The sequence below is a fragment of the Rhinolophus sinicus genome, chromosome 3, assembly GCF_057876585.1.
Source record: "Rhinolophus sinicus isolate RSI-liver-muscle chromosome 3, RSI-T2T, whole genome shotgun sequence".
NCBI lineage: Eukaryota > Metazoa > Chordata > Mammalia > Chiroptera > Rhinolophidae > Rhinolophus > Rhinolophus sinicus.
In genome coordinates, this window is record NC_142503.1 from 150,033,951 (window position 1) to 150,061,692 (window position 27,742).

The window sequence follows — 27,742 nt, forward strand, 5'->3', positions numbered from 1 at the left end:
GTTTGGATTACTGTTTTTACTCCTCTAACTATAAGGTTTTGTTCCTTCATTTTAGATAGTAATTATACCGTTTGTGGGGAAGAAAACTGTAATAGACAATTAAGTTGGAAAGGGCAGGAAAGAAATATCTGGAGGATACCCTTTGAATTTTTATAGCTTCAAAATAAAAGAAAACTTTTTAGCTAAGGAAAATTTTCTATTTCTCTTTTTGTCTTAGATGGGACCCACAATTCTTCTGACCTTTGGAGTTCATCAAATGGGATGAGCCAGCCTGGTTTTGGTGGAATTCTGGGGACCTCCACTTCCCACATGTCTCAATCCAGTAGTTATGGCAGCCTTCATTCACATGACCGCTTGGTAGGCTGTAACACATGACTAGGGTCCAGCAAAACTTTGTCCTCACTTCTGTTTCTTTTGGGATTACAAGTGTAAGAGTTGATTCTACCAAAACTTCTGAAGTTTGAAATACTTCTAGGCATATTGCATTTAGCATGCCTTTTTGAAAAGTAAATGACAATAATAGCATTGTTTAGCTGCTAACTTTGTTCTTTTTTGATCTGTTATAATAGTTGTCCGGCTATATGTGTATATTATTCAGAAAATGTATTTAATAGATGATGTCTCTTTCCCCCTTTCTCTAGAGTTATCCTCCACACTCAGTTTCACCGACAGACATAAACACGAGTCTTCCACCAATGTCCAGCTTCCATCGCAGCAGTACCAGCAGTTCACCTTACGTTGCTGCCTCACACACTCCTCCCATCAATGGGTCAGATAGCATTCTAGGTGAGCTTTTTTAGGTTGGCAAAACTCCCTAAAACCGAATATGGAGATTTTCAGTGAACCCCATATTTTTCAATATATTTTTTTAGTATAGAGTTTAAAAATGAAAGAAAAGAAACTTTTTGATTTTCATTAATGTAGAAACTGGTAAAGAACCAATCTTTACCTTAAGTACAACACACGCAGAGTATCTGCTAGCTTATTGTGACAACTGTGAGTAACTGTAGAGAGCACCCTAGAAATAATGGCAGAGTGCTAATAAAGCCCACCACTTTGCTAACATTCTTGATTTGTTTTCCCACTTGAAATATTCAGGAACCAGAGGGAACGCTGCTGGAAGCTCACAGACAGGTGATGCACTTGGAAAGGCTTTGGCATCTGTGAGTACTGATTTTACATATTCTACTGAACGAATTTTATACTACCACATGCAGTGATTAGATTTTGTAGGTAGTATGTGTCATAGTTAAAGGGTGTAGTTATAATAGGATCCACTTCATTACTCTTTTAGCATTATTCTTGGTTCATATTGATTCATGCTGCCCTTAAAATAACTCATGAGACCATTCCCACAAGATCTATCCTACCTTCAATTTAAATATATATGTCATTGTCTTAATGGAACAGATTTAGATAGAAGGAAGAGAAATTTGGACACTTTAAAATCTAAAGCACAAATGACTGAGATTAATATTAAGCTGATTTATTAGTTTTAAATACCTGCTTAGTGAGTTGCCCATTAAAGTAAATCAGGTGGGACCGAGAAAGGCAACTCAGTTATTTTCCTGATCCAGAAAAGGAAGGGCTTTTATAAGGAATTTTTCCAAGACAAAGTATTTTTCATATTTTTTAAAAGGAAAAATTAACCATCTGCAACTGATTCATTCAAGAAATAGGAAAAGAGAGCCTTGCCTCAAAAGAGTGAGAGTCATTGAAAAATTCATGCTAAAATGAGTAAAACTGATTTTAAAGGATCCCATTGTATTTTCTTGAGCATCTAGTATATATCACATTAGGGCATTAATGACAAAGCAATGATGGTTTAATAAAAGCAATAATTATGTTTCAATGTAAGTGATCCTTAAAACATTAAAACTGAAATCCCTTCTTTTGGAATTTTTTGGGGAGAGCATTTACCAGTAATCCACAAAGATTACAAATCTAATTACTTAAAAAAGGCACTTCTGCTTTGTACTTTCTGAAGTTTCTTCTTAGGCCTTTTCTTTCTTTTTTTCCTTCTGAGTGATGTGCTTCTCAGAATTCCCAAAGTTGTCTTACATTTTCTATGACATACAGTTAACTCTGTCAAACACATTTGCTGCTGTTTATGGGAAGGGCAGACTACTTAATGTGTAAGTAATTAATAGGAAACAAGTATGAACATTTAAGGAGGTAGACCTCTTTGTATATGGTTTCTGTAGATAAACCTTTCTCTGCAGCCGAGTACGAGTTCCTTCAGAAATGAAGCCAAGTCAAATTCATCACATAATGGAATAGAGCTCAGTAAATGTTTGTTGACTTCAGTCTTGTATCATATAACAATAATAGTGATGATAACAAAACCCACAAAACTATTGGCTATGATTTGAATGCTTACTAGGTGCTAGGCACTGTATTAAGCATTTTACATGCTTTGTTTTATTTAATCCTCAAGAAAACCCTGTGAGGTTGGCATCATTTTCTCCATATTACAGATAAGGAACGAAGGTTTAAAAGGTTAAGTAACTTCAGCTCAGAAAGATTAAGTTGCTTGCCCTAGGGATCACCAAGTTAAAAGCCCTCATATGTTCAATGAGAACCCTGATCTGATGAGCTTTACTACCCAGTACTTCTGGAAAGAACAGTGCTGCAGTGACTTACAGGGTGATGAGGGTTAGAGGCAGTTGTCCTACTTTCTCTGGACTTACTCCCACCTGATGAAAGCTACCTACTTAGAAGAAAATTATTCTATAATATGAAATCTGAGTGTCTCCCAGGTATCTTATTGGCTTGCCATATTCCTTCTGCTGATTCTAAAGGAATTCAGTAGCAGATATTTCATATGTAGGAGGACAGATAACATTTGAGCCTTCAATACTAGTCAACTTTCAAAAATATAATCTGCATTTCTGGGGCTTTTTTCTCAAAGGTTTTCTGTTTATTTTATTCAAAGAAAACTTCTGTAAAGGAATCTTGGCACATAAGTAGGCAAGAATTTGTGGTGATCTCAGTGGTCCTTCAAACTCCTTTTCAGTTTCCCTTCAAATCCTTGACTATTTTCCCATATTATGACCAGCATACTACCCAGCCAGTTGGCATTTGGAAAAGAAAGTCCAAATTCACTTTGAGTGGAAGCCAGGAAAGAATGTTTAATCTAGTTAGTGGGTGGGCTTTGGTTGTCATGGAAACTCAGATCAGTCATCCTATGTTGTTACTAGGCAGGAGCAGCTAGGTCATTCCATAAATCATGTCTGTCATAGCTGACGGTGATGCATTCCATCTGCTCCATCACTGCATGCCATAGTCTGCACACTTCAAATCCCTTCCTTCAATCCATCTGCTGTCCCCCACCCCACCAGACACCTCCCCCCAATACATTCTTTCTCTAACTCCATTACAGACTCACATTCACTCTAGTGCTCTCAGAATGTACTGATAAACAAAACATTACATTGGGGATAGGAAGGATTAGAAGAGATGAGGAGACGGAATTTTATGAGGATGACATTTAAGAGTCTGACATACGTATCAGAATTTTATGTTAGGTATTACAGATCTTTTGAAATGGTGACTATGAATATTTTGAAATTTCAAGTTCTTTAGAATGTGACGTTTTTAATACAGCAGCTAGTTTTAAATGGTGAAACACCCTGCTATTGTCATTAGAAGTTATTTCTAGCTCCCCAATTGTCCGATACATGTCTTAGAAGGTCTTTCATGTGTGAAACATCAGAGGGTTCAACCTTTGTTCTTCAGTTTAGGTATTAAAGAGCACAAAGAATACTGTGTGATTAAACATGTAAGGCCAGATAATACATTTGCAAAGGTTCTTTTATTTTAGGTTTAAGCCTGGATAATTGTGGTCTTAATCTCAGCATAGCTAGAAAGAGAATTGTACATGAAAGTATTTACACAAAGTTCCCAAAGCCCTGTGGATTATGCATTAGTTTAGATAATAAACTAGAGTAGATAGAAGGAAAGGGAAATCTGGGTATTCGTGCCATTTCTAATGTGTTTCCCTGAACATTTGCCAGACAATAACCCTTTAAGATTGTGCCCATGGAGAGTTATATAGAGGAAGAAACATCTGGTTTATTTCAGTGCCTAATACCATATCAAAACACTTGGTCTTTAATTTAGAGGAGATCAAACAAGAGAACTGTTTAACTTCGTTGATTATATCAGACTTCTTTGTGATAATTTATGTTTTGATTTCTACCTCAGAGCAAAGGAGAGAGAAAAAAAGAGAATTTTAATATGGATAGTTCAATGGTCAGTAGTCTCTAACAAAAGAAGAGAAAATTCAGGGAAGTTGACGTTTAAAAGTAATTCATGAAATAAGTTTCTTTGTTCCTTAGACTCAATAACATTAGCATGATAAAGATTAACTGAAATGTGCACTGTAGTGTTTAAGAAATTGGGCTCCCAGTTCCGAGGTTGGGCTAGGGAGCTCTCTATTGTTCCTGTTTTGTCTGAGGCCCTTTTCATTACCCTCTGGCTTATTGGCTCCCTGCTGATTGGAATGGACCGTGACTGATAGGAGGAGGGGCCTCATTTGTTGCAGTAAAATGAGGCATATTACCGTATAAGCCTGGCAGAAGGTACTGGGAGGTATTCATCATTGGTCATTTAACAGTACAAGGACCATGGCTGCATGCGGAATGAGTTCTTACTTTGTGTTTATGCTCCAGATTCTAAATCACTCCCGTCCTCATTTTTAAATGACTGACTTTTTTTCTTTTTTTTCTTTCAAACATCAATGTAGGAGTTATTTAAGGTCAGAAAGTACAAAAAGTAATGTATTCCTGATTTAGAATGCTCTTTGTCAAATAAAACCGTATGTGTAGAATTTCTTAAAATAGCACACTTTCTATATAAAATAATTTGCATGTTATTTGGTAATAGAATAAACATGCAGAGGTGAAATTTAATGAAATGATCTGTGATCTAAAAGGCTGTTATTTTGCCTTTTTAATGTTGTGTTACTCCTCTCCTCACGTACACATTTTTTTTTTTTTTTTTTTTTTTTATGAAAGTCAAACGGGCAAGAAAAGTCCTGTAATTTTCCAGGCTGTCAGTTCAGGAAAAGTATTAATAACAATTCTGTGTATCATCACTTTAGGACAAAGTAGAACCAGGGAATGTGATGGGTGGGTGGAGAAAATGGCTTTTATTGTACAGAGAAGCTGCTTTTGAAGAAAACACCAGAAATTATATGGTTTTATACTTGATACATTTTTGGTACTGCCTCTCCTGTTTTCACAATGATTTTTAAAAGCTCACACCTATTTTATATACATTGTCAGAACATTTTGCTAAGTAGTTTCAAGGCAGTGATATATAACTCTATAAAGTGTAACCTCTTCCTTCTTTGAGATAAAGAAATTGTCACCAGTTCTTGAGATGGTTAGGGATTATTTAACACTAGTGGCAGAATTATCGGGGGAAATAAGGGTTGATGGTGTTTATACCCTCAAAAGTTCATACCTGCCTGATGATGTATGGATAGCTTAGTCCATCAACACTAATTCTCAGAAATAGTGGAACCTCACTATATTGTTGTTTTCAAATTATATACCATAAAACTGATTTATAAATGAATTCATCTTTATAACAAGATCTTTGGTATTTCTGTTACTAAACCCTATTATATAAATACTAAGATAAATACTACCACTTACCAAACTTTGCTTTTAATCAAAAGTATTATAGCTAATTTCAAGTGCAATTTAATGACTCAGGTATTAAAACATTACTGAGTACCCACTGTGCATGACAATGACAAACAGTGGATTCCATGTGGAACAATATAAGGTCCCTGCCTTCAAAGAGCTTACATTCAAGGAGAGAAAAAAAGACAGTTATACAAAAAGTAATAATGTAAAGAATAGTGTGAAGTAAAAGATCAAAAAGAAGTACAGGTTATTTATTCTAAGAATATAAAGGAGGTAAAACTGAGTATAAATGAAAAGGTGACATTTAAGCTGGGTACTTTGATGTGGTTCAGAATTCCATCAGGGAGAAGTTAAGGAACAGACATTTTGAAAGGACAAGCAATGTTCATAAAATGAAAAAAAAGTATTTTGTTTGGATAATAGGGTACATAATGTTATAAGTAGGTTATACGATAGAAAGATATTTTCGTGGCCAGATTATAGAAGACATCAAATGTCATTATGTTTTATTTAGTATGAAACAGAAAGCACTGCATGGGAGTTGGCTGTTCAAAACTGCTTGAGGACAATAACTCAAGGAATTATGTATGGAATGAAAGGAGCAGGGAGTAACTAGAAATATAAAGACTCAAATAGTCCAGCCACAAGTTCTAGTAAATGTTTGAAGAAGTGTCATGGCAGTGAGAATGATGCGTGCCAATCCCAGAAACTAGAGCATTGTGGGTATCGATATCTATGGTGAGAAGTATAGAAGGACAGGGAAAAGGAGGAGAGAAAGTGGTTTTGGTGACTATGAGAAGGGTAGTGCTGAGGTAGAGAAGACAGAAGAGTAGAGATGGGAAGGGTTAGAAAGCTCCGGGCAGTGATGAAAATTGGGTTTGGACATACTGAGTTTGAGATGAAAGAAGAATAGGTCCAGATGAAGAAGTCCAGCAACCAATATGAGGATAGAGATGTCACCTTAGGAGTCGTTCACAGGGGGTGTCATAGTTGATACTTCGTGAAGAATGATATTACCAAGAGATAAAACACAGATAAACAGAAAAAGACACTGAGACTAGAGCTCTAGGGAAACCTACCTTAAGGGAACTGAAAAAATCAAAGAGGTATGGGGTCTAGGTAAATACATCTAAGGATTTAAAAGAAATACTCAAATGGTAACTGCTCGCAAGGATGATATTCTTTCAACAAATATGTATATATTTACCAGCAGTGTTGTAGAATCTGAAACTACTGCAGATTCTGTATAATTCAGATTTTGTCTGAGTAAGACCAAGTCCTAGCTCTTGTGGAACATCCATTTCTAGGGGAAAGGATAAGAAACAAAGAAACAGGTAATAAACAAGTAAACAAATTTGGACAATTAGGGATCAATGTAAACAGTATGAAGAAAACAAAAGCAGGAGAGTGTAAAGAGGGGGAATGCTGTTTCTGCAGTGCTTTCATGCTATTAATCCTTACAGCCAAGGAAATAAAAAATCAGTGAGTTGATCTAGTTTATGACAAAGTTTTGCATGAAATTGAAACTTTTCTAATCCTCATCCACCCACCATCAATGTTATCAACCCTTCCCTCCCTTATTGATATTACAGTCAAGACATAGTTCATAAAAGTTAGGATCAATTGTTCATAAAAGGTATAATTATTTGAATCTTAAACATGAGAAATAGTGATTCACAAAAGTAAAGTGGTATGTTGAAAAATGTTTGTATTGTAGTTCATAAGTAAACCTTAACCTAGTTTACTTATGTGGTTGAAAAATTACTGTGTGTATGCAGGCCAGTGGGAACCAAAATGTGACCTTTAGCTAATTTTCAGATGCTCCCTGAATTTTTAATAGGCAACAACTTTAAGACCAACAAAACTTATATTAATAACATACTATCTCACTGTTACTGAGTCTTCCCATAAAGCCTTTTGAAGTCTTCTTGTTAGCTTTGACTTTCTAACTTGAATATGCAACTTCTGGGTCTGGCTATTTGGAGAGAGTTGGTGTTGAAAGGCATTTACAGTTACAATTTAGTAACATCATACAAATTGGTGTGTTTTATTTGACATAGATATATCCATTTGTATTCACAGGAAAAAAATAGACTTTCTGACTGCTTGCAATTTAATTAGTGCTGTCTTCTTTTTAAAATATGAAAATGTTATGTTTGATGATTATGACTTGTGGAATTTTGTTTTACATGAGTCTGTCCCAGTATCTGGCCTTTTCAGTATATTACACTGTCTTTAAAACCAATGCTGAGACTCTTTCTAGGACATAATTTGGGCCTCTTTAAATTCAGTCAAGCTCTAAGCTTATTCAGAGCAAGGTTATTTCTCTTGGATGACTCTTTGCCCCATCTAGTAGTTTTCCTTTTTAAAATATTTGACCACAATTTGTCCACATAAGTTGGTTTGTCTGCCCTATGTGCTGAAATGTGAAGATGATTTATTTTGCCCATTAGAAGAATAAGATTATCCTAGAGAAGACTTCCTAGGAACCCTTGGTACCTGAATTAAGGAGACTTTTAAAATATCTAATGGTTCATTAGATAAACTTGAATAGATTTCTGTCACTTTTTTTTAGCAATATGAAATAAATGCTAAGTATTGCAACAAAACTTTCAGCCAGGGCGGTCGGATGGCTCAGTTGGTGAGAGGGCGAGCTCTGAACAACAGGGTTGCCACTTCGATTCCCACATAGACCAGTGAGCTGTGCCCTCTACGACTAGATTGAAGACAACAAGCTGCCACAGAGCTTCCAGAGGGCCGGCCGGATGGCTCAGTTGGTTAGAGCGCGAGCTCTGAACAACAAGGTTGCCGGTTAAATTCCCACAAGGGACGGTGGGCTGAAAACCGCGACTGGACCTGGAGCTGAGCTGCGCCCTCCACAACTACATTGAAGGACTTGGAGCTGATGGGCCCTGGAGAAACACACTGTTCTTCAATATTCCCCAATAAAATAAATAAAATAAAAAAAACAAAAGACTTTCAGCCAAAATACCAAAATTTCCACATCCAGATATGTTATCTTCTTTAAAGTAAACCTCTTGGAAGATGAAGTCCAGCCCACAGATTATTTTGGGAACACTTTTGGAAGGACTTGGAGGGTTTTTTCACTTTCCTCCAGGGTGACAAAATATCCTTTGAGAGCAAGTTTGATTTTTTAAAATACACATCATTTGGAGCTAAATTTGGCAAAAATGTACTTAATCAAACTGAGAGCTTTTTAAATGAGAAATAAGGGGTAACTTTTAAATTATTTTCTTTGTCTGGCTTTTAAAACTGATTTTGAAGATTCTTCTCTTCAAAAGATAAGTTAATAGTTTTCCTGAGATAATTGTTTTTAATGGATATCACTTATTTAGATGGTATATTCTAGAACCATTCTTGATTGTTTATCAAGGTTGTTAACTTAATAGTCACTTCTCTTTTTTGTTCAAACAATTAAAAACCTTAATTTTCAACTAAAACAATAAAGAAATAGTTACGATCTGTTTTATTCCTCTCACATTAGAATATATATGATACTTTAATCCTAATTTTAAAACAGAGGCTTTTATAGCCTTTATGTAATGGAATAATCCTAAAATTGATGAAACAGTTTTTCACTCTAAGTTTTAGGGATGACAACTTAGGTTATAAAAATAGCTCCATGCTAATGGATTTATATTTTGCTATTGTCACATATTGATATGTGTGTATCTTTTGTTTTCTGGTTAGATTTATTCTCCTGACCATACCAGCAGTAGTTTTCCATCAAATCCATCAACACCAGTTGGATCACCCTCACCTCTCACAGGTAGGCTTGTGTTTTATCTAACTATTTAATAACACGTATGGGATTACTAGGAAATACCCGAAATTTGTTTTTTCAATAAAGTCCAGTAAAAAATTCATGGGAAAAAAATATTTAGATTTTGAGAAAGTATGTAAACAGCTTTCTTCTTGAGTTCATTTTGGAGAATGTTGAAATATTTGCTAGTTTTGATTTATTCATAGCTTCTTTGATTCTTAAAATAGTTTATGGTAATTTCTAAGAACAGTTGTTATAACAGGATAAAAATAAAGCTAGGCAATTTCAATGAAGGTAATATGGAGGAGGTAAATCAAAATTTTGGGTAAGAAAGTATAAAAAATAAGCAAAATAACCTATTGAGAAGTACATGCAACTTCTTTCTTTCTTGTTCTCTGCATTTTCCATGTACCATGTGTAAGACTCAAAAATGAATAACTCTCTGCTAGTTTGTCTTTATTTTTAGGCACTAAGTTATTTCATATATATATATAATTCCTGTGGAAAATGTAGTTTTTTGGCTAAGAACTCTGTGAATGTGGATAAATATTGTTAGTGGATTTAAAATAAGTGGTACAGATTTGCTTTACATTTTCCTTTTTTATTCACGTTAGCTTTAACAAGTTCCAGTTATATCTTACAGTATAAATTTGTTGAGATACAATTGTTATTGTAAATAGAAATTTTTACATTTATTAGGAATAAAGAAAATTACAGAAAAGTGCTTAATATCTGTTAAGCTATAATTGTAAGACTAGAACTTTATTTTTATGACCTGTGTTTGGAGAAAAACCATGCTGAAGAAAAAATGTATTAGTTCTCAGGAGGGACTTAGGCAACTGGGTGAAACTTGCCGTATTGCTCCAACAGTTGGCCTCAGAAATGATTCTCTTTTCCTGATCAAGACATTAGTTAAGTCCATATCATGTGGTTTTGTTGTTGTTGTTGTTTACCCTTTTTCCATTGTTCAATATGTATTTCTGAAAATCAGGGCGCTGTGCCCTGGCTATCACCTGTGCTTTGTGTATTAGCCTTGTGACTCTGGTAAGAAGCATTCCAGTGTGTGGAGATGATGAACTGCTAGCAGCTGCTTTCAGCTATTAGTGGGTTCTGCCACTTTCTCAGACACCATGGCTTCAGCTGTCTAGTAAAAGTTGAACAGCTGTTCGCCACATAGACCAGACTATGAAAATATGAAAGACCCATTGACTTAAAGTTGTTGTTTAACAGAGAGCTGAAATTACAGGAAGAATGATGTAACTTTAACCCTACTCACCCTTTTGGCACAGTTTTACTGAAATTATCAGTATTATTCTTTCACTTTCTCATCTGAGGTGCTGTATCAGCCCGTACTATATGTTCCTACTTCCTCTGCTCCTCTGCCCAGAAAGAGAGCTTGAGAGTGTCCTTTGGTTTTTATTAACACTTGGTTGGAAAGCAGGCAGCAGAGGAGCTCAGCATCTCTGAAGGGACATCAGTAAAATGGAGAATCAGAGTCTTAGACCTTTTTTTTTTTCCCAAAAAAAATAATGGTCCACAGTAGAATCTCAGATTCCCTCCTCCATCTTTAGTTGATGTTTAATGGATAATATTCTCTTTTCCCCTTTAATTCAGTGATTAATGAAAATCTATGGACTGTTGAATTGTGTAATGAAGGTATTAATAGACTTCTTTTTCAATTCAGCCGTCTAATTAAAGAAAAATACTTTCATATACCCCTGCTGAAATAGCAAATCAAAGACTGATTTTATGCAGGTGTGTCTCCTTCCCATCTTCTATATCTAGTGTTTCCTTGGTATCAACACAAACACACATATACACACACACTCACACACCCCAAATTGGCAGGGATGAAAAGAGGAAAAAAGGAAATCAGCACTATGTGATAAAGCATTCACAGTTGAAGGGAAAATTAAAAAGATGGAACAAAACAGAAGAGCTCATATATAATGTGGAAATTGATGTGTTCCTTGTGTAGCAGTGGCCTATTTTCTAGAGTAAAAAATCCTACCCACTACCATATTTCCCTGAAAATAAGACCTAACCGGAAAATAAGCCCTACCCCAAAAATAAGCCCCAGTTAAGATCATCAGCTAGACGGACACATTTAGTACGTCTGTTGCAACACACGATGGACGTATTAAATTATAAAATAATAATATTAATATATAATTAAATATAAATAAATAATATTATTGACATTCATACTTAAATAATATAAATTATAATTAAATATTTGTAAATCCCCAAGCGGGAGCCTTTGGATGAGAGGTAAACGCCTATGTAAACAGATGAACTCGAGACTTATTGCCGAATGACCAATCAGAGTACAGACACAACGCATGAATAACATGCACACTTGATAACGAATGGACGTGTTTGTGTCTAATATGAATCTTCATAATTCAATACGTCATTTGTTGTAACAGACATACTTAATAAACTCGTGAAAATTTCTGAATTTTGGTGCCTGCAATTTTTCGTCGCTTTTGTGTGGACCATCATTCTTACTGTCATCATTTTTGTTGCCACTCCTGTCTCATAAGTCTTCAGTTAACACTTGATTTAATGGTAGATTTAAAGGGAATAATATTTTGACCCCCAGACAAGATGAGTGCAAAAAGAAAGAGCTATTCCTTCGAGTACAAGAAAGGAATCATGGAGGACTCCCGGGGCAAGAATCTGACAGCTTTCTACAAAGAAAAGAAGTTGGATCTCCGAATGGTCCGAAAATGGTGAGCAGAGTATGATAACCTCAGTCAACAGGTGGACGAGGGAAATGCTAAGAAGCCCAAGTGTGGATCAGGTCAGCCACCATTATTTCCTGAGCTGGAAGACATCATCTGTGAACGGATTGCTGACAGGAGAGCAAAGGCTTTGGTTGTACCCAGAGCTGATATTCAAGCATTTGCCCTCGCAATGGCGCCACAGTTAGAAATATCCCCAGAAGAATTCAAAGCATCACAGCACTGGCTGGATGGCTTCCTTCAGCGATATGAACTGTCTCTAAGATCGACAACACTGTTTAAGCTGGAAGATACTGAAGTTATTAAACGTGCACTTATATTCAAGTCCTTTGTTGATGGCATCAACTTTTCTAAATACCAATTCTCCAACATGATTGCTATGGATGAAACTGCAGTGTTTATGGGCCAAGGATCTCAAAGGACAATTGATCAGAGGGGTGCCTTGTCAATCTACATTCCCTCCACTGGTTATGAAAGTGTACGTATTACCTGTATTTTGGCAATTCATCTGGATGGAAAGAAAGCCCCACCTCTGATCATCACTAAGGGCAAGAAAGATAAGGTTGAACGTGTTTCAGGCATTTATGTCCTCGAAACCGAAAAGGCCTGGTGCACACAAGCAGTTATAAGGAAGTGAGTCAATTTAATGCTGCCATTTGTTTTTTGAGGTGGCCAGAGGTCTGCTAGTCTGGGATTCAGCCAGCACTCACCATGCTAAAGACATGAAGAACTTCCTTGCAGAGAGAACAATAGCTCAAATAATGGTTCCCACAGGAATGACTGCCTATCTCCAGACTCTTGATATTGCAATAAACAGGCCATTCAAGGACCATTTGTGCATGGAAATCAATGACTACATTGAAAATAGAATGGAGAGAAATCAGTGTGGAAACTGTGACGCCTAGCCTGCAAGAGGTCGTGACTTGGGTGAAGAATTCCTGGGATAAAATCACTGATAGCTGTGTTGCCAGTGCACTATGAGAAGGCAACATGGACAAGAAGTGCTCATTTAAGGAGAGCTCTATTGTTGGACATGAGAGATTGGGGCCAATGGTTCTACAGAAAATGGAGTTGCAAGAAATTCAAGCTGGAATTCGGGGTTTGGAGAGTTATGATGATGTTCCAGAAGAAGATGACATGACTGTATTTGAATAAATGTAGATTTTTGTACATGAATAAATGTAGATTGTTGTACATGAATAAATGTATATTGTTAATACATGAAAAAATAAGATATCCCCTGAAAATAAGCCCTAATGTGTCTTTTGGAGCAAAAACTAATACAAGACCCAGTCTTATTTTGGGCGAAATATGGTATGTGCTCTCCACACTTGCTCTATCCCTTATGCCTTGTCAGTCAGACTGAGCACAGGCCTTGTAAGGACAGATAAACAGGTGCAGAACCCACACAGGCAACTTCTAAGGTAATCATCGTTTTTGCTTAAATCCCACTTATTTTCCGTGGGAACTTTTCAGGCCAAGAACATAAACTTCTACTTACAGAATGCTTATGAAGAAGCTTCTGAATGATATTGTATCATTTAGGATGCTTACGGCTAAAAGGAGAAACTCTTGTCTGGACTAGCTTAAATAATAAGGGGATTGGTTATCTTGTAGAACAGGGAGCCCATAGCAGAGCGAGTTCCTGGACCAGTATGTCAGGACTCCTGCTCTACCTCTTTGCAGCTCTTCCTCAGGCGTGTGGAAGACAGCAGTTCAAGGTACCACATGCAGACATAACAATGTCCAATAAAAGAAAAAGGACCATCTTTTTCTTGTCATTTAAAGAATCTTTTTCCAGAAGCCTCTTAAACAGATTTGCCTCATGACTCATGGGCCAGTATCGGACGTAACACAGTTGCTCACAGTAGTCGTGGGACCACCATGTTTATCTTAGACATCAGGATTTATCCCGAGAGCTAAGAATGTAATTACTCTTCCTGGTTCGCACTAGGAAATGATAGAGACACACACACCCCTTGTGAACAAAATCAGATCTGTGGCAGCAAGGCAGAAGAGAAAAATGGCTGTGTCTATTACAGTTGTCATTTGGGAAAAGACACGAGTGTTTGAGTTAAGAGAATGTGTTCACTAAGGGAACTTGGAGAGCAGACAAGCAAAACTATGTTTTGAGTTTCTCTATCTCCTTCTGGAATATAAATGAATAAAAGTTTAATGACTGCAGTACTCAATAGCAATCTTCAGAACAGCCACATAAAAATAAAGAGAGGGGATAGAAAAGAAAGATTCCTCAGTTTTACCAGTTTAATCAATGAGATATTTTTGTCATCTGTCAGTGTGCCCGGTCTTAAAGCAATTATCTGACGTCAGCAAGTTTTCGGTTTAGTTGAGAAAATAAGATAAATACATAAAAATAGAACCATCAAAATTCGCTGTAAAGTAATACGCTCAGGATAGACTTCATGAAGAGAGGAAGATTCACAAAAGAGAAAGAGCTCTCTGGGTATAAAGGCGAAAACGTAACAAAGGTCCGGATACAAGAAAGTGAGTGACCTGTTCATCCAGCGCCATTGAGATGGTTGATTATAAATTCATCATGTAAGGACATGTGACACACCAAGATGGAAATGTTGGCTGGGGCCAGATTGCTGAAAGCAAAGCATTAAATGCTGCCTTAAGGATTATCCAGCCTTTCCCAAGCATTGGGGAATCTCATGAAAGTTTGAATGTGGGGTGAGATTACAAAGAGAAGCAACTAACAAAATAAGAAAATGCATGGTAAATGGTCCTAAGAATTTCTCTCAGCTACATGGAATGTTAGGATCTCTTCTCTAAATTTATTAACCAGTTTGATTAGGTAAATACTAAGTCCCACTCAGAGTAAGAACATATCAGAAACACTGGATGAGTTTTAGATTTAGTAATCAAAGAAAGCCTTTCCAGATTTCTAGCCAAATAATTTGATTCTATTATCCTAGTCACCCAGCTAGCTTGTTTTCTGGAAATGGTCAATAAATTTTAATATCAAGTAGGTTTATTATAATCCTTCTTGAATTAGAACTAGTTTTTTCTGTAAGCCCAGGGTACTTACAGAAATTGTTAGCTATAAGATAGTTGAAAGCTTATGCCTGTCTAATAGAAGGAGGTGTAAACCCAAAACCTCTATACATGTCTACCACCAGATGACAGGTAACATGGAAGGAGGGTGGGGTGGGGGTAATATCCTATTCTCTAGGAAACCCCTGAGGTTTCCAGCCTTTGCTCTTTTGTTTTTCTATATTTGTGCAATGATGCTACAATTAGTGATTATAAGCTAGAGATACCAATTCTATGTATCCTTTTTCTTCATTGATTACACGATAGAGCTACCATCAGAAAGAAATAATAATAATGTTCCATAGTCAAAAAGACCTTTAGGCTCATGAAGTAAGTGCTTTCTTTTACCTCGTTGGGTGGCCTTGTAAGTCAGATTAAAGAATGAATGAATGAATGAATGAATGAATGAATGAATGAATGAATGAATGAATAACTGTGTGCCTATATTATAGTCAGGGCTTATAAAATAAATTGATAGTACAGAACAACAAGAATGTAGTTTCACTAATTCCCAGTATTCACTAAACTTCCATGTCCCCCCTTTGAGTTTTGCCAGCCATAGGCTTGATATCTGCCAAAATAACTCTTAACTGCCCAGCCACCCCCTTTGTGACCAATAGCGTGAATTCTTGAAACGACCAAGTGGGGTTGTATGTAGGAAGTCTGCCCATGAAATACAACTTGGCGTTTGTATGACGTTAAAACAGAAATCAGTGATTTAACCATGGTGATATTTTGTTTTAACCAATTATGTTGCTTACAGTGGGCAGCCCCATCTAAAATAAAAACAAACTAGGTTTGAGTATATGTGTACTTTTCCAGTTTAATGAATTGCATTTTGGACATAGACTTTAGTATAGTTTCTTCATATTACTATCAAAAACTAATGTAGGTGATTTCCTACCTGAGTAATTCAGTGCACACATCTCATTCCTCAATAATAAGCTAGTGAAGAAACAGCAAAAATTGCCTGTTTTGCAAAGAAGATGTATTCTAACAATTCTGAGGTGTTTAAACATAAAACTCGTATTACTATTCCACACAAATTAAGAAATTTGATGATCAGCCTCCTATCAGGCTGATCATTCAAGGGGGTTGGGAAAGATGGAGTAAAATTATTGAAAATAAAATATTGTAAACATTAAGGAAACTTTTAAAAATGATTTAGAGTCTTTTCCAAAATAGATTATAATTAACCTCTTACCCACATAAGAATTCATAATTCTGCATCAGTGCTATGAAAGTACTAATGTATTGAAATCAGTGGTAAAGTGTTGGCTGATTATTTTTATATGAATTCTTCGTATACTCAGTTACTGGGTTTTTCTGGTTGCTAAATTCTATTTGTTAATTATAAAATTAATCCACAAGCTTGTTTCAATGAGCAGTTTTAGATTGTCCTTAATTTGTGTAGTTGAATTATAGTTACATTTGTATGTCTAACAGGAAGCCTTTATTGGTCTTCAAAATAATTTGTAATTTACTTATAGGTAAAAAATAAAAAATAATGGTTAGCTGATGCAGCACATAACATACTTTTTCTTACAATTTTAACATTTAAGATTTTTCTGTATAATCACAACAGTATGCCTATGATTAATTGTGAAATATAATCAGGTTATTAAGAATCTATGTATCCAAATTTTCAACTTGCAAAATATATATGATTGATGGGAATGCAATTACTGGGTTATTCAGCTAAAGTGAATTATAATAGTTCCAATTTACCGTAAGTTTTTGGTTTCCTAAATGTGGCAAATTAACCTGTAACAGCAGGTTCCTGTAGGACATGTTTAAAATTAATTTAGCAATAAGTGAGACAAATTAAGTAAATCTTCAACTTCTCCAACTTCAGATTTCTAATATAATACAGGTTGTCACTAAAGCTGTTATTAAGAACAATAATATATGTATTTATTGAATGGTTCATTATTTTCTGGAAATAACTTATTTTACAAGGCACAATCATGAAATAGTTAAGATATTTCATCAATTGTTCTTTTTCCTTTAAAGCTATTTTGTCATGACCATTGAAACACTGCATTGCTTCCCAACGTATGGATAAATTAATTCCTTTATTTTTCTTACTTTTTTTTTTTCTTTTTATTTCTACTCTGAGTGTGTATCCTTTCTTTTTCTATCTTCAGTTTTTACTATATGCTACTTTTCTAAAGTTGAAGAATAGTGAAAATTCAATATAATTTTTACAATGATATTTTCCCAATTACATAATGTGTTTTGGTGTAAATTATGTTGGGAAAATTTTTAACATATAATCCTAAATGTCTTTGCAATCACTTGAAATTGGTATATTTGTGCATTACTAAAGTCACAAGTTAATATGACCTTTGGAAAACAGTTGGGCCTTATGAATTAAGGATCATAAATATGGTCATACCTTTTAATTCAGAATGTTACTTATCCTCATGACACATTCCCAAAAAGAAAAAAAATCAGTAATATTTGCCATTCATAGTATAATAATATTCATTTACTATTCATAATAGTCACTTGAAAGCAACCAAAGTATCCAGCAGTGAGGTTATGGTGATTAAAAAAATTGTGATCTAGAGAATCAGGTAAATATTAGCATAGTCATTTATAGCATTATGTTAAAGACTATGTGAAACCATGGGGGGGGAGAATTTTAAATTATGTATACTTTTAAGTATATTTTCTCAAGATAATGTGTGCACACTGCAAAGTCTGAAGAATATGAAAATACAAAAGTAGTTATGTTTTTAAGTATAGTTATTGTCTCAATTTCCTACACTGTTGTATTAATAATGAAAAAGATTTTTTTTAATGTGTTGGACTTGTAAGTAGCCAATACTATGCTGAAGGCCAAACGAAACTTTTCATGTAAACTTATGTACAGTTACTAAATGACTTTATCCTTTCCTTCAGAACATTATCCAGATACCAGAGCTAACCAAGGTGTGTGGGTGCTTTGGGGTTTGTTTTAACAGGTACCAGTCAATGGCCCAGACCTGGAGGGCAAGCTCCTTCATCCCCAAGCTATGAAAACTCCCTCCACTCCCTGGTAAGAGCCTCTTAGAAATATATAGGTCACTTTTATCTGATAGTATGCAGTTCTTTTTTTTTATCTTTCAGTAAATCTTTGAGTAACAATGAAAAAAACAGTAGGATACCATTACACACGAATTCTTTGCTAACAAATGGCCTGATTTAGTTGAACAATAAAAGACACATTGGGTGTGCCTTTTGCCATTTGCTCTTTGGGATATCAGGCTTCTGGTCTAAGGGCAGCTGGTATTAAAATAGCATTATGGGTTTTTGTTTCTTTGAAAAATCTAGGGCTTAATTTTTCTATACTTTTACATTCATTTACATATAAGAGGAAACTAAACACACGCACACCAAGTAAAAGCAAGAAAACTAGTCCAGCAATGCAAAATGGTTGTATTTTACTTTCTCGTGATGTATAGTTTATTACGTTTCCATTAAAAATTTTAAATGTAATAGCAGTCATCTTTTTCATGAAGAATGTTATTTCACCATGTTTTCTTTTTAAAAATGTATTGCACAAATTGTACAAGTAAAACGTTATTTAACAAACAAGGCAGTAGAATAAAGGAGCTTGTCTAGGTATTAAGCGTGAAGAATTTGTGGTTGAATGTTAACTACTATTGGTTTTCTATGCTTACCACAGAATTATAAAATATTATAAAAGCAAAATAAGGATGACTTGATGGAATGCTAAGTCATACTATCATTCAGTAATTCCAGGTTGCAAATAGAAAAGTTCTTTTTCTGTGACTAACAGAACATTTTAAATTAAAGGAAAGTTTTCTTCTCTCATATTTTGCAAGCAAATATAAGCAATTTGTGCTATTTAGATGCTAACCTTATAACTTCGCTGTTAAATCCCAGCCTTCTCATACCTTAATACAAGTAGATCTCTCAGGTCTCCGCGTTCACTTTACTAACATGTTATGCTGACATGCACATAAGCTATTTCCTCATCTCTTTTGGAGTTAATCTTAACCTGTGCTTTGCCTCCTGTTCTGTCTTGACTTTGCCAGAAAAATCGAGTTGAGCAGCAACTTCACGAGCATTTGCAAGATGCAATGTCCTTCTTAAAGGATGTCTGTGAGGTACTATTTCTTTTAGATGGTGCCTTTTTGTGTTTCAATTAATTATACTTCCTATTATCCATTTAAAATCTTCAATCCTGTACAAACTCCAAAGTCTTTTAAAATCAAACAATGACTATTTCCGTTTTGTAACAGTATATAAGAAGAGACTTTTGTTCTCTTCTGTTGTTGAGAATGATTCTTTTTAAAAGAGCTCTACTGGCATGTGCTTTTGATTTTAAAAATGCTAATATGTTTGTGTATGGGGCATGTATGTATCCACAGACAGACAATATCATTTCCTCAGTTTTGTGAAAGAGCATATTTGGATATGTCCACTATTTTAGATAGATATGCATTATTCACTTAAAATTGCCACTTAAACTTGATGGATTTGAGAATGTGTCCCTAAATTGCCCTCATTTCAAAGATCAGTATTAAACTACAGGTTATCTTCTTTTATCATCTATAGCTGAGTATCAGACACAGTACAGTAGCCTTCATCTTTTTTAGAAGCTAAAAGAAAGAACCTCATGGTAGATGGGTAAATTTGTTTCTGAAGCTTTGTTAATTTAGCACAGTCTACTTTCTTTGATTGTTGATTTGTAGTATAGGTAGTTGCTTTTGAAGCTACTTGTTACTACATTTCACTTGCTGTCTTCCATATATCCCAAAGTAGGCAACATAGCAGTTTAATGAATTTAACAGATACCAGCAATAACCTCCATGTTTCTTTTTTTTTAATCCCTCCAGCAATCTCGAATGGAAGATCGTTTAGACAGACTGGATGATGCTATCCATGTGCTGCGGAATCATGCCGTGGGACCTTCCACCAGTTTGCCTGCTGGTCACAGTGATATACACAGTTTATTGGGACCATCCCACAATGCACCAATTGGAAGCCTCAATTCAAACTATGGTGGATCAAGCCTTGTTCCAAGCAGTCGATCTGCTTCAATGGTAAAATAGTGCTCATCTTTTTGTAATAATCCCTAAAGCCTATTGTCCTAAATGTTTTTCATGAAATCTTTGGGGGAGAGTGTCCTTTTTTTGAAGGGAAGGTAGAGTGGCTTTTAAGAATTTCCTTTACTGTGTTGGGCAGGGTCATTGGCTGAGCATTGGCCCTTAAAATCCTGCTATGATCATGTGCAAAAAGCAGAAACTTTCTATAGAGATCATTTAAGCTTAAACTTGGATTTTTTTTTTTTTTCCAGATGCATAGTAATGGGCAGAAAAGTTTTTGCCTTGAAATGGTGTATAGGAAGTCTGAATAGCAAAAGCAGCAAAGCAAGACTGGATTTCAAGGGTTCTGGTCTAGCAAAGCTGTTTATTATAGTTTGGAACAAGCCTTCAATAGCAGAAGGAATGTGGAATTATTTGTACAGTCCAAATTCAAGCTTTACTCCCAAATGAAGAAAAAATGTTGGGGTAGTTTTAAGAATGGCTATAATTTAAGTGACAATGAAAGGAAATAATTTTAGATTAATCCCCAAAGAGAATAAAATAATTCAGTCCATCTTTTTAAAGACATGGTAATTCTTTAGAGGGGAAAAAGTGAAATTCTGTAGCTACGCATCAAAAATTCTATGTTGAATGTCTTACATTATTTTTTTATCCAAATTGTCTTTTAAAGGAATGAAGCTCCTTTTGAACTTGCTATTTAACTGATACCATGTGTTTGCATGTTTATAGCATGGTTTTTAAGATTCATTGCATGTTGTGAAATATTCTCCTAAGAAACAGATTTCTAGCTGTAAGCCATGTGATCAAGGCTAAAACTCACCTATCATCAAAATAATTAGGTGCCCCAAATGCTGACAGCTTGTGTTCTGTAAAATAGGATTGTTTCCAGATTTTCACATTCACATGTCAGATAGCCATTTATACTCATTTTGGAGCCGCTGAAGTAAACCCGGTTTCCTGAGAACAGCGTTGTCAGCAGTGTGGGTGACACTAGATGCCTACATATCTTAACAACCAGTTTTTGGTTTTGGTTTTGGTTTTTTAATGTCAATAAATCTTGAAATTCAGTATTCTTTAAAATTAATTTTCGTTGCTATTGATAAGCTAATAAATGTGTGAACATTTGTAGATTGTTAAACTCATAGAAATAGGGAGTTTTGTTATCACTGTTAGTAGTAGTAATAAAATAATTTTAATAGAATAATACTACAGCGTTTGTTACAAATTCAAATGTAGAATATAAGACTATCATTTTATTGAAATACTATTTACCCTTTAGAAGAATGACTTGAAAATCAGTATATTTGAATCCCAAGTTTCTCTTACTACAACATTTGCAGTTCTTATTCCTCAACTCTTACTCATTTTTAATTCTTCCCTGTATATGGTTTACTGTTCTTTTTTATCTACTACAATATTTGATATATCTCTGGTTCCTCCCAAGAGGCTGTGTTCCAATAAAACTTTATTTACAAAAAAAAGATTCCTTTATTTGTATAAAATGGAACTTACTTATATCTTTGGGAGGTTGTTTTTACCAACTCTGGATATCGGTTGGGAAAGAAATTTTTCAAAATCCAATCCTCCAAAGCCATGTAGAAACCTAGCACATTTTTAAAAGAGAGGGAAAAAATGTTTCATTAGATAACTGCCCTGAAGCTTTTAATTAAGAAAGTAGCTCACATTATATCCTCTAGGAATATAATTCCTACTTCAGAGCATTTACGAAAGGGCTGCCACAGATATTCTTTAAAAGGGAAAAAAATTCAAAGTAGTCTAGAAAAAAAAGTCTTAAAATAAGGTAAGCCTGGCTTCATCTGAGCAGCAGCATCAATGCCACAGCATCAAGCCAAGCTATTACTTGGTATACCTGTCTCTCATGGTCTTCTCTTCAGTTCTTACTAGTTTCTTAGAGGACACAGAGCCAATGAAAATCTGCTAGACATCCTCTGCCGTGTTCACTCCACTCAGACACAGCATTAGTGAGGGGGAAGATTTAGATGTTTCAGCCAGGCTTACCCTCAAAATATAAAATTATTAACTGACAAATTCTGGCACTGTCAGGTGAAGCAATATTCATCTCCTAGCCTTCTGAAATAAACTCTGTAGCTGTGAGTCCTCAGTTCTTGTCAGCAAAAACACGGAAGGATGGAATAAAATAAAGATCAGAGTCTGCCGGTGACTCTCCCAGCTAAGTCTTAGACATGCTGTCAAGGAAGACACATCCCGGTGTCTCTATCCGTGTGTGAGGACTTCCATCAGTACTGCCAGGAGCCTTGCCTACATGCCCAGTACCCACCTGTATAGAATCAACTCTTTGCATGTTCTTGGAGGGTGTGTGATTTGGGGGAACGTATTGTTGTAACTATTGCCAGTCATCGTCGAGAGTTCATCTCCTGCTTTTATTATCCCTTCTTGCCCCCATAGATTGTAACTGATCATAACTAAGAAATAACACAATTTTACATTCTGGAATCACTTCTTTTTTGTCATTTAACTTTTTCGTAGTTTATATACTTTTCCTCAGCATTAACATAAATTACTATTTGTTTTAGACTCTTAAAAAGGGAAGTTACTTGGCCAAAATTACAAAATAACCATAGAAGTATGAGTTTATCATCAATTCTGTATCACCACATAGAATTTTTGAAGTCTGATTCTCAAAATATTTATTTTTTATTCTGTTTTCTGCAGAGTAGAATTATTCTAATAAGCATGAATACCATTTTAGTAACTCCACAGAACATTCAGATATTTTTGTTCTATTGGATTTTTGTCCTAATGAGCATTTACTATAAATCACCATCCTAATTGCAGGTTTTAAATATGATATGCTTTTTCTCCTGGAATTTAATAGGGTCAGCATACTTTTTCTGTAAAAGGCCAAATAATAATTATTTTCAGCTTTATAAACTACATAGTCTGAGTCATAGCTTTTTAACTCTGACATTGTAACATGAAAGCAGCCATAGATACTACAAATGGGTGTGGCTGTGTTACAATAAAACTTTATTACAAAAAAGGGTTCCTTTATTTGTAAAAAAACAAAAACAGACCGAACTTCACCCACAGACCATACTTTCCCAGTCCCTGATTTAAACATAAATTAAATTCACAATGCAGGAAACCAGGGTTAGCAAGTTTTCTTTTGTGTTTTTTGTTTTCTGTGTGTTTTTTTTTTTGAGTCTATAACTTTTTGCTTATTATTTTTTTGATGAGTAGTTTGGGAGTTTTGTTAGTTTGATTATTTTAGGTGAGCCAGAATGCTCCAGGAGTGGAAGAATAAGAGTTGATGGCAAGATAAAAGTGGTACAGAGAGCTCAACTCCCAGCCTGCAGTGCTGTCAAGATTACTTGTGGTGTAAAAACTACATGGACAAGTTAACCAAAGTAGTGTCCTTGGTCAAGGAAATAGCTTTGTTGCTGAGAACCTTTGTTTATATTGTCTTTAATTTTAACAAGAGTATGCCAGCAGGTCATCCACAGCTGAGATAGTATTTATCTGTAGGGCATCAGTCTCATTGTCTTATAGATGAAATAATTGTCTAGTTTAACTGAACAGATTTGATATGTCAAAGTTTAGAATTAAATGAGGTTTCAGCCACGAAATGCTTTTAACATTTAACTACCTAATATACACAAAAATTAAATTTCCTAAAAGATTATTATATTGGGAAAAGAAACTAAGAAATGGGTAGTTCCTACTTCTTTTTGTGTAATTAGTGTAACTAGACTTGCATAATTTTAATATTTGCTCATATTTTTTAACAGGGTTAACATTTTCATTTACTTAATTTCCTATTCCTTTTCAGTACTTTTGATGATTTCTCCATACTTGCTTAATGCAAATATAAAACTTAAGACTTTTAGTCAGATGCTTTTTTGGGATGTGATTTATCGTTGACATTTTAAGGCACAAAATCAGAGTTTTTAGAACTATTAAAATGTCAGCATTGGACTTTAGTTTTGCTCCCATTTATATAGTATAAGAATAAACTCTTGGAATAAACTGCTGACAAGAAAAAATACTGGTATTAAGCAGAAAACTGAAAAGGAGTAGAATCGTTATTTTCATTTGAGTATTACAAAGAGATCTCAGCAATGTAAAATTATTGTATGTCACATCTGGTTATGGCTGTCATATCTAAAATACTGAGGCCTATTGAGATAAATCCATGATAGCACTTTTATCTTTAATAACAAAGTACTCAGTTATTCCTCAGTGATTTCAACTTCAAACAAAACTAAGTTAGATTAGGAGCTTTTTGTATTAATAGAAGAGAAGCTTTGTGCAAATCTTTAAAAGTTCTTATTTATGATACAGGATGAAATTCCATCCATGAGGTCTTTTGATTTTTTTGTTGTTGTTATAAGTCCTGAGGGAATTTAATGCAGGCATATCTCTCTCTCTGTTTTTTCTTTTCTTTTTTTTTTTTTTTTTTTTTTGGTATTGCTTGGGTTTATTGTTGTTTAAGCTGTGGTTGGAGATGAGTGGTATTCTTGTATGAGAGCAGAGAAAATAATGTTAAATCATGGAATTTAAAACTACCTTATATGATTTAAAAATGTAAATCATGTCTATTTTCCAAATCCTAAAGCAGTTAGAGAAATTATTTTTTCTAAATTCTAAGAGACTTTAAGATTATTAAAAACTAACAGGCAAATAGGGTAATATTTCGTTTAAAATTAGTACTTTTGTTACTTACCAAAATAAATTTGGAATCATTTTAATCTTATGTTTAAATAGTATTTAATTTTATTAGTATAGGTTTGTATAGTGTAAAAACTGTGTCTAGGTGTCAGCTGAATTGAGGAGTTTATTTTTAACTGTATTTTACTTCTAACCTATTTTTTCTTAAATGGGCAATTTAGAATTTTTTTTTTCATGAAGACCACATTATAGTGCTTTTAAGGATTTTGATAACCAGTTTTTTTAATTCAAAATTGTTCAAAATGGCAACATTTTTTTAAGTTGGAAGACCATACAGTTTATAAATTATGGAAATATCATTAAAAAGGAAACATAACATGGAATTCTGCCAAGTTCCTAGCATAAAACCTCTCTTCAGGTAAAACAAAATATATATAGTACATAAAGATCCTTTAATCAACTTTTAGATTAGTGCTGATTAATTTAAATCATTAGTATTCAGTAAATAGTACAAATAGAATAAATTATTAGAATAGAATTCAGAATCAGAAGAATTCATACTGAGTACTTTTCAGTTTGTTCCTTAATTCGTAAGACCCCTTATTCATCAACTAATTAGATTTAACATTTTTCCCTTGTGGGTCTAAAGCCATTGGCCAAATTAAATGAAAACAGGTCCCCTTGTAGGGTACTACCACAAAAGTAAGGCCATACACAGATTGTGAAGATTTAGAATTCAGGATGATGTCATTTAATGGGATGGTCCTTTTATTCTGAAATGGAGCTCTTCAAAATCATTGAAAGTTTGAGCATAGCAGGCCAAAGGGTTTGCCTTCCTCTGTTTCTCCCTTGTAGAAGCAGCCTGTCAGCTGTATGCTAACGAGATGAACAATTAAACAGCGTCCTTCCTATCTGACTGGCCTCACGGGCTCTGAGCTCAGACAAAGAACTGTTTATACACCTGGTGTGTGTGTGTGTGTGTGTGTGTGTGTGTACACACACAGAGCCATTTGAATGGGTAGCTGCAGATTAAAGGAAGGACGTGGGAGCCAGGGTGAGCAAGGGTTAAAGAGAACTGTAAGAACTGTGAAAGTCAAATTCTCCAGAAAATATATGAGGGCCATTTGCAAGGGGAATCAAGTTACAAAGAAAAAGTTCCTGCTAACTTCATTAACATGAAAAACTCCAGACTTCAATCATTTTGCTAGTCTAAGGCCAATTTTTAAAGGTTTAATTTTTTTTCCTTTGGAAGCCAGTGATGTAGGTTGGTGTGAGAAAATACTTTGTAGAAGTCCATAGAGACAAAAGTATTTGCTGGCATTCATATCCCAAAACAAATTGAGTAACATTTCTGATTTTCCTTCAGGGCAAGTCAAAATCCCTAAGGTTTATTGTTTAGATAATGATCCTTTGTCTGCCAAGCCTTTCATCAGAAAGGAGGTGCTAGAACATTTTTATTAGTTGAGATTTAGAAAAATCAAAGAATTATTTATATTAATGAAGTAAAAAGAAATAAGAATTCAGCAGATGCATCATCATTCAAATGAGTGAAAATTCAGTTTGTTACTGTTCAATGATGACTGTCTTACAGAGCTGTAAAATGAGTTTCACGCATAGAATGTATAGTAAATATACATGTTTAAATTGTTTAATTTTAAAAGATTATTTCCTTTTAAATTACTTGGTATGATAACTCAAAATACTAGGTAAGAGCAGAACTAGCACATATTACCAAAATCATAGGAAGTTTTAAGATTATGACAAACACAGAAATCTTAGCTTTTACTTTATCCTGCAGTGATTTCTTTAGCCAGTCACAATTGTTCTAGTAATAGTTTATCTTTAGAATAGGCCTCGGATCTTAAGCTCCCAAAGAATTTGCAACTATATATTATACATTTATACCATACCTGTTTTTATAAAATGGGGTTTTTGAACTGACCTTCCCCTTGGATTACTGAGTTGGTTCATAGCTAGCAAGACAGCACCTTGTGTGTCAAGAATAAACATGACCAGGGTGCCCTGGAGACAGGATAGCATGAAACATTTTCAAAATAATATTCTCTTTCGAGTACAATTTTCACAATCCACTTTTTCACTGGTTGTTAGGTTTAGTTCTTCAGATTTTTCTCAAGTGTTTTTGGCGGAGAAATCTAAAGGCTTAGGGAAGATTTCAAGTGGGAAGGAGATAAATCTGTCATAGTTTCTGTGGCCCCTTCTCAGCTTTAAGATTTAATGATTCTAATGCGTGATGAAGTTGCCTGGTTTAGAAAAAAGGATATAGTCATGCTTGATCATCTAACTGGGTAGTGATACAACTACTCCTCAGCAATGACTCATCTTCAAATAATTTTAAAAGTAGTTGTGGGATACATTAAATGGGTTCTTAAAAATTACATTAAAGATAAGAATAAGGATAGAGGACAGACAGTTCTTTAAAGAAGTGGTAGAAGACCTGATATATTCTCATTTGGTCCACTAAATGGCCTGCATTGCCTAAAACTTGGGTTTCTTTTGTATAGCTCATAAGAAACCAAAGGATAAACTTGTATAGAGGTATTTAGGGTACCGCTTAGGGTATAATCCATACAAAGTCATGAAAGATAAAAAGGTATATTAATTACTCAAGAGGAATTCAAAACTGGGCAATTTACCGAGATTGAAGGATTTATTGAAAAATAGTGGTTCTCATGTATAACTCCAGGCAATAAACCTCATTAATTAAAAGCTTAATCTTCTAGGTGACATGTCTGCTACTGTTGTAATAAAAAGCTTCATTTGTAACTA

At 34.8% G+C, this 27,742-nt stretch overlaps 1 protein-coding gene across 13 annotated transcripts in view; it reads left to right on the plus strand.

Annotated features, from left to right (window-relative positions):
- Positions 1 to 27,742, plus strand: part of TCF12 (transcription factor 12) — a 320,504-nt gene that overhangs the window by 277,469 nt on the left and 15,293 nt on the right. For 7 of the 13 annotated variants that reach the window (XM_088797234.1, XM_088797233.1, XM_088797235.1 and 4 more), the window contains 7 exons: positions 218 to 357; positions 642 to 786; positions 1,099 to 1,163; positions 9,369 to 9,447; positions 18,215 to 18,288; positions 19,292 to 19,363; positions 20,096 to 20,302. In XM_088797234.1, coding sequence (XP_088653360.1) covers positions 218 to 357; positions 642 to 786; positions 1,099 to 1,163; positions 9,369 to 9,447; positions 18,215 to 18,288; positions 19,292 to 19,363; positions 20,096 to 20,302 — 782 coding nt within the window. The remainder of the gene's footprint in view (positions 1 to 217; positions 358 to 641; positions 787 to 1,098; positions 1,164 to 9,368; positions 9,448 to 18,214; positions 18,289 to 19,291; positions 19,364 to 20,095; positions 20,303 to 27,742) is intronic. The other 6 variants (XM_088797237.1, XM_088797238.1, XM_088797239.1 and 3 more) reach the window with 1 other exon arrangement.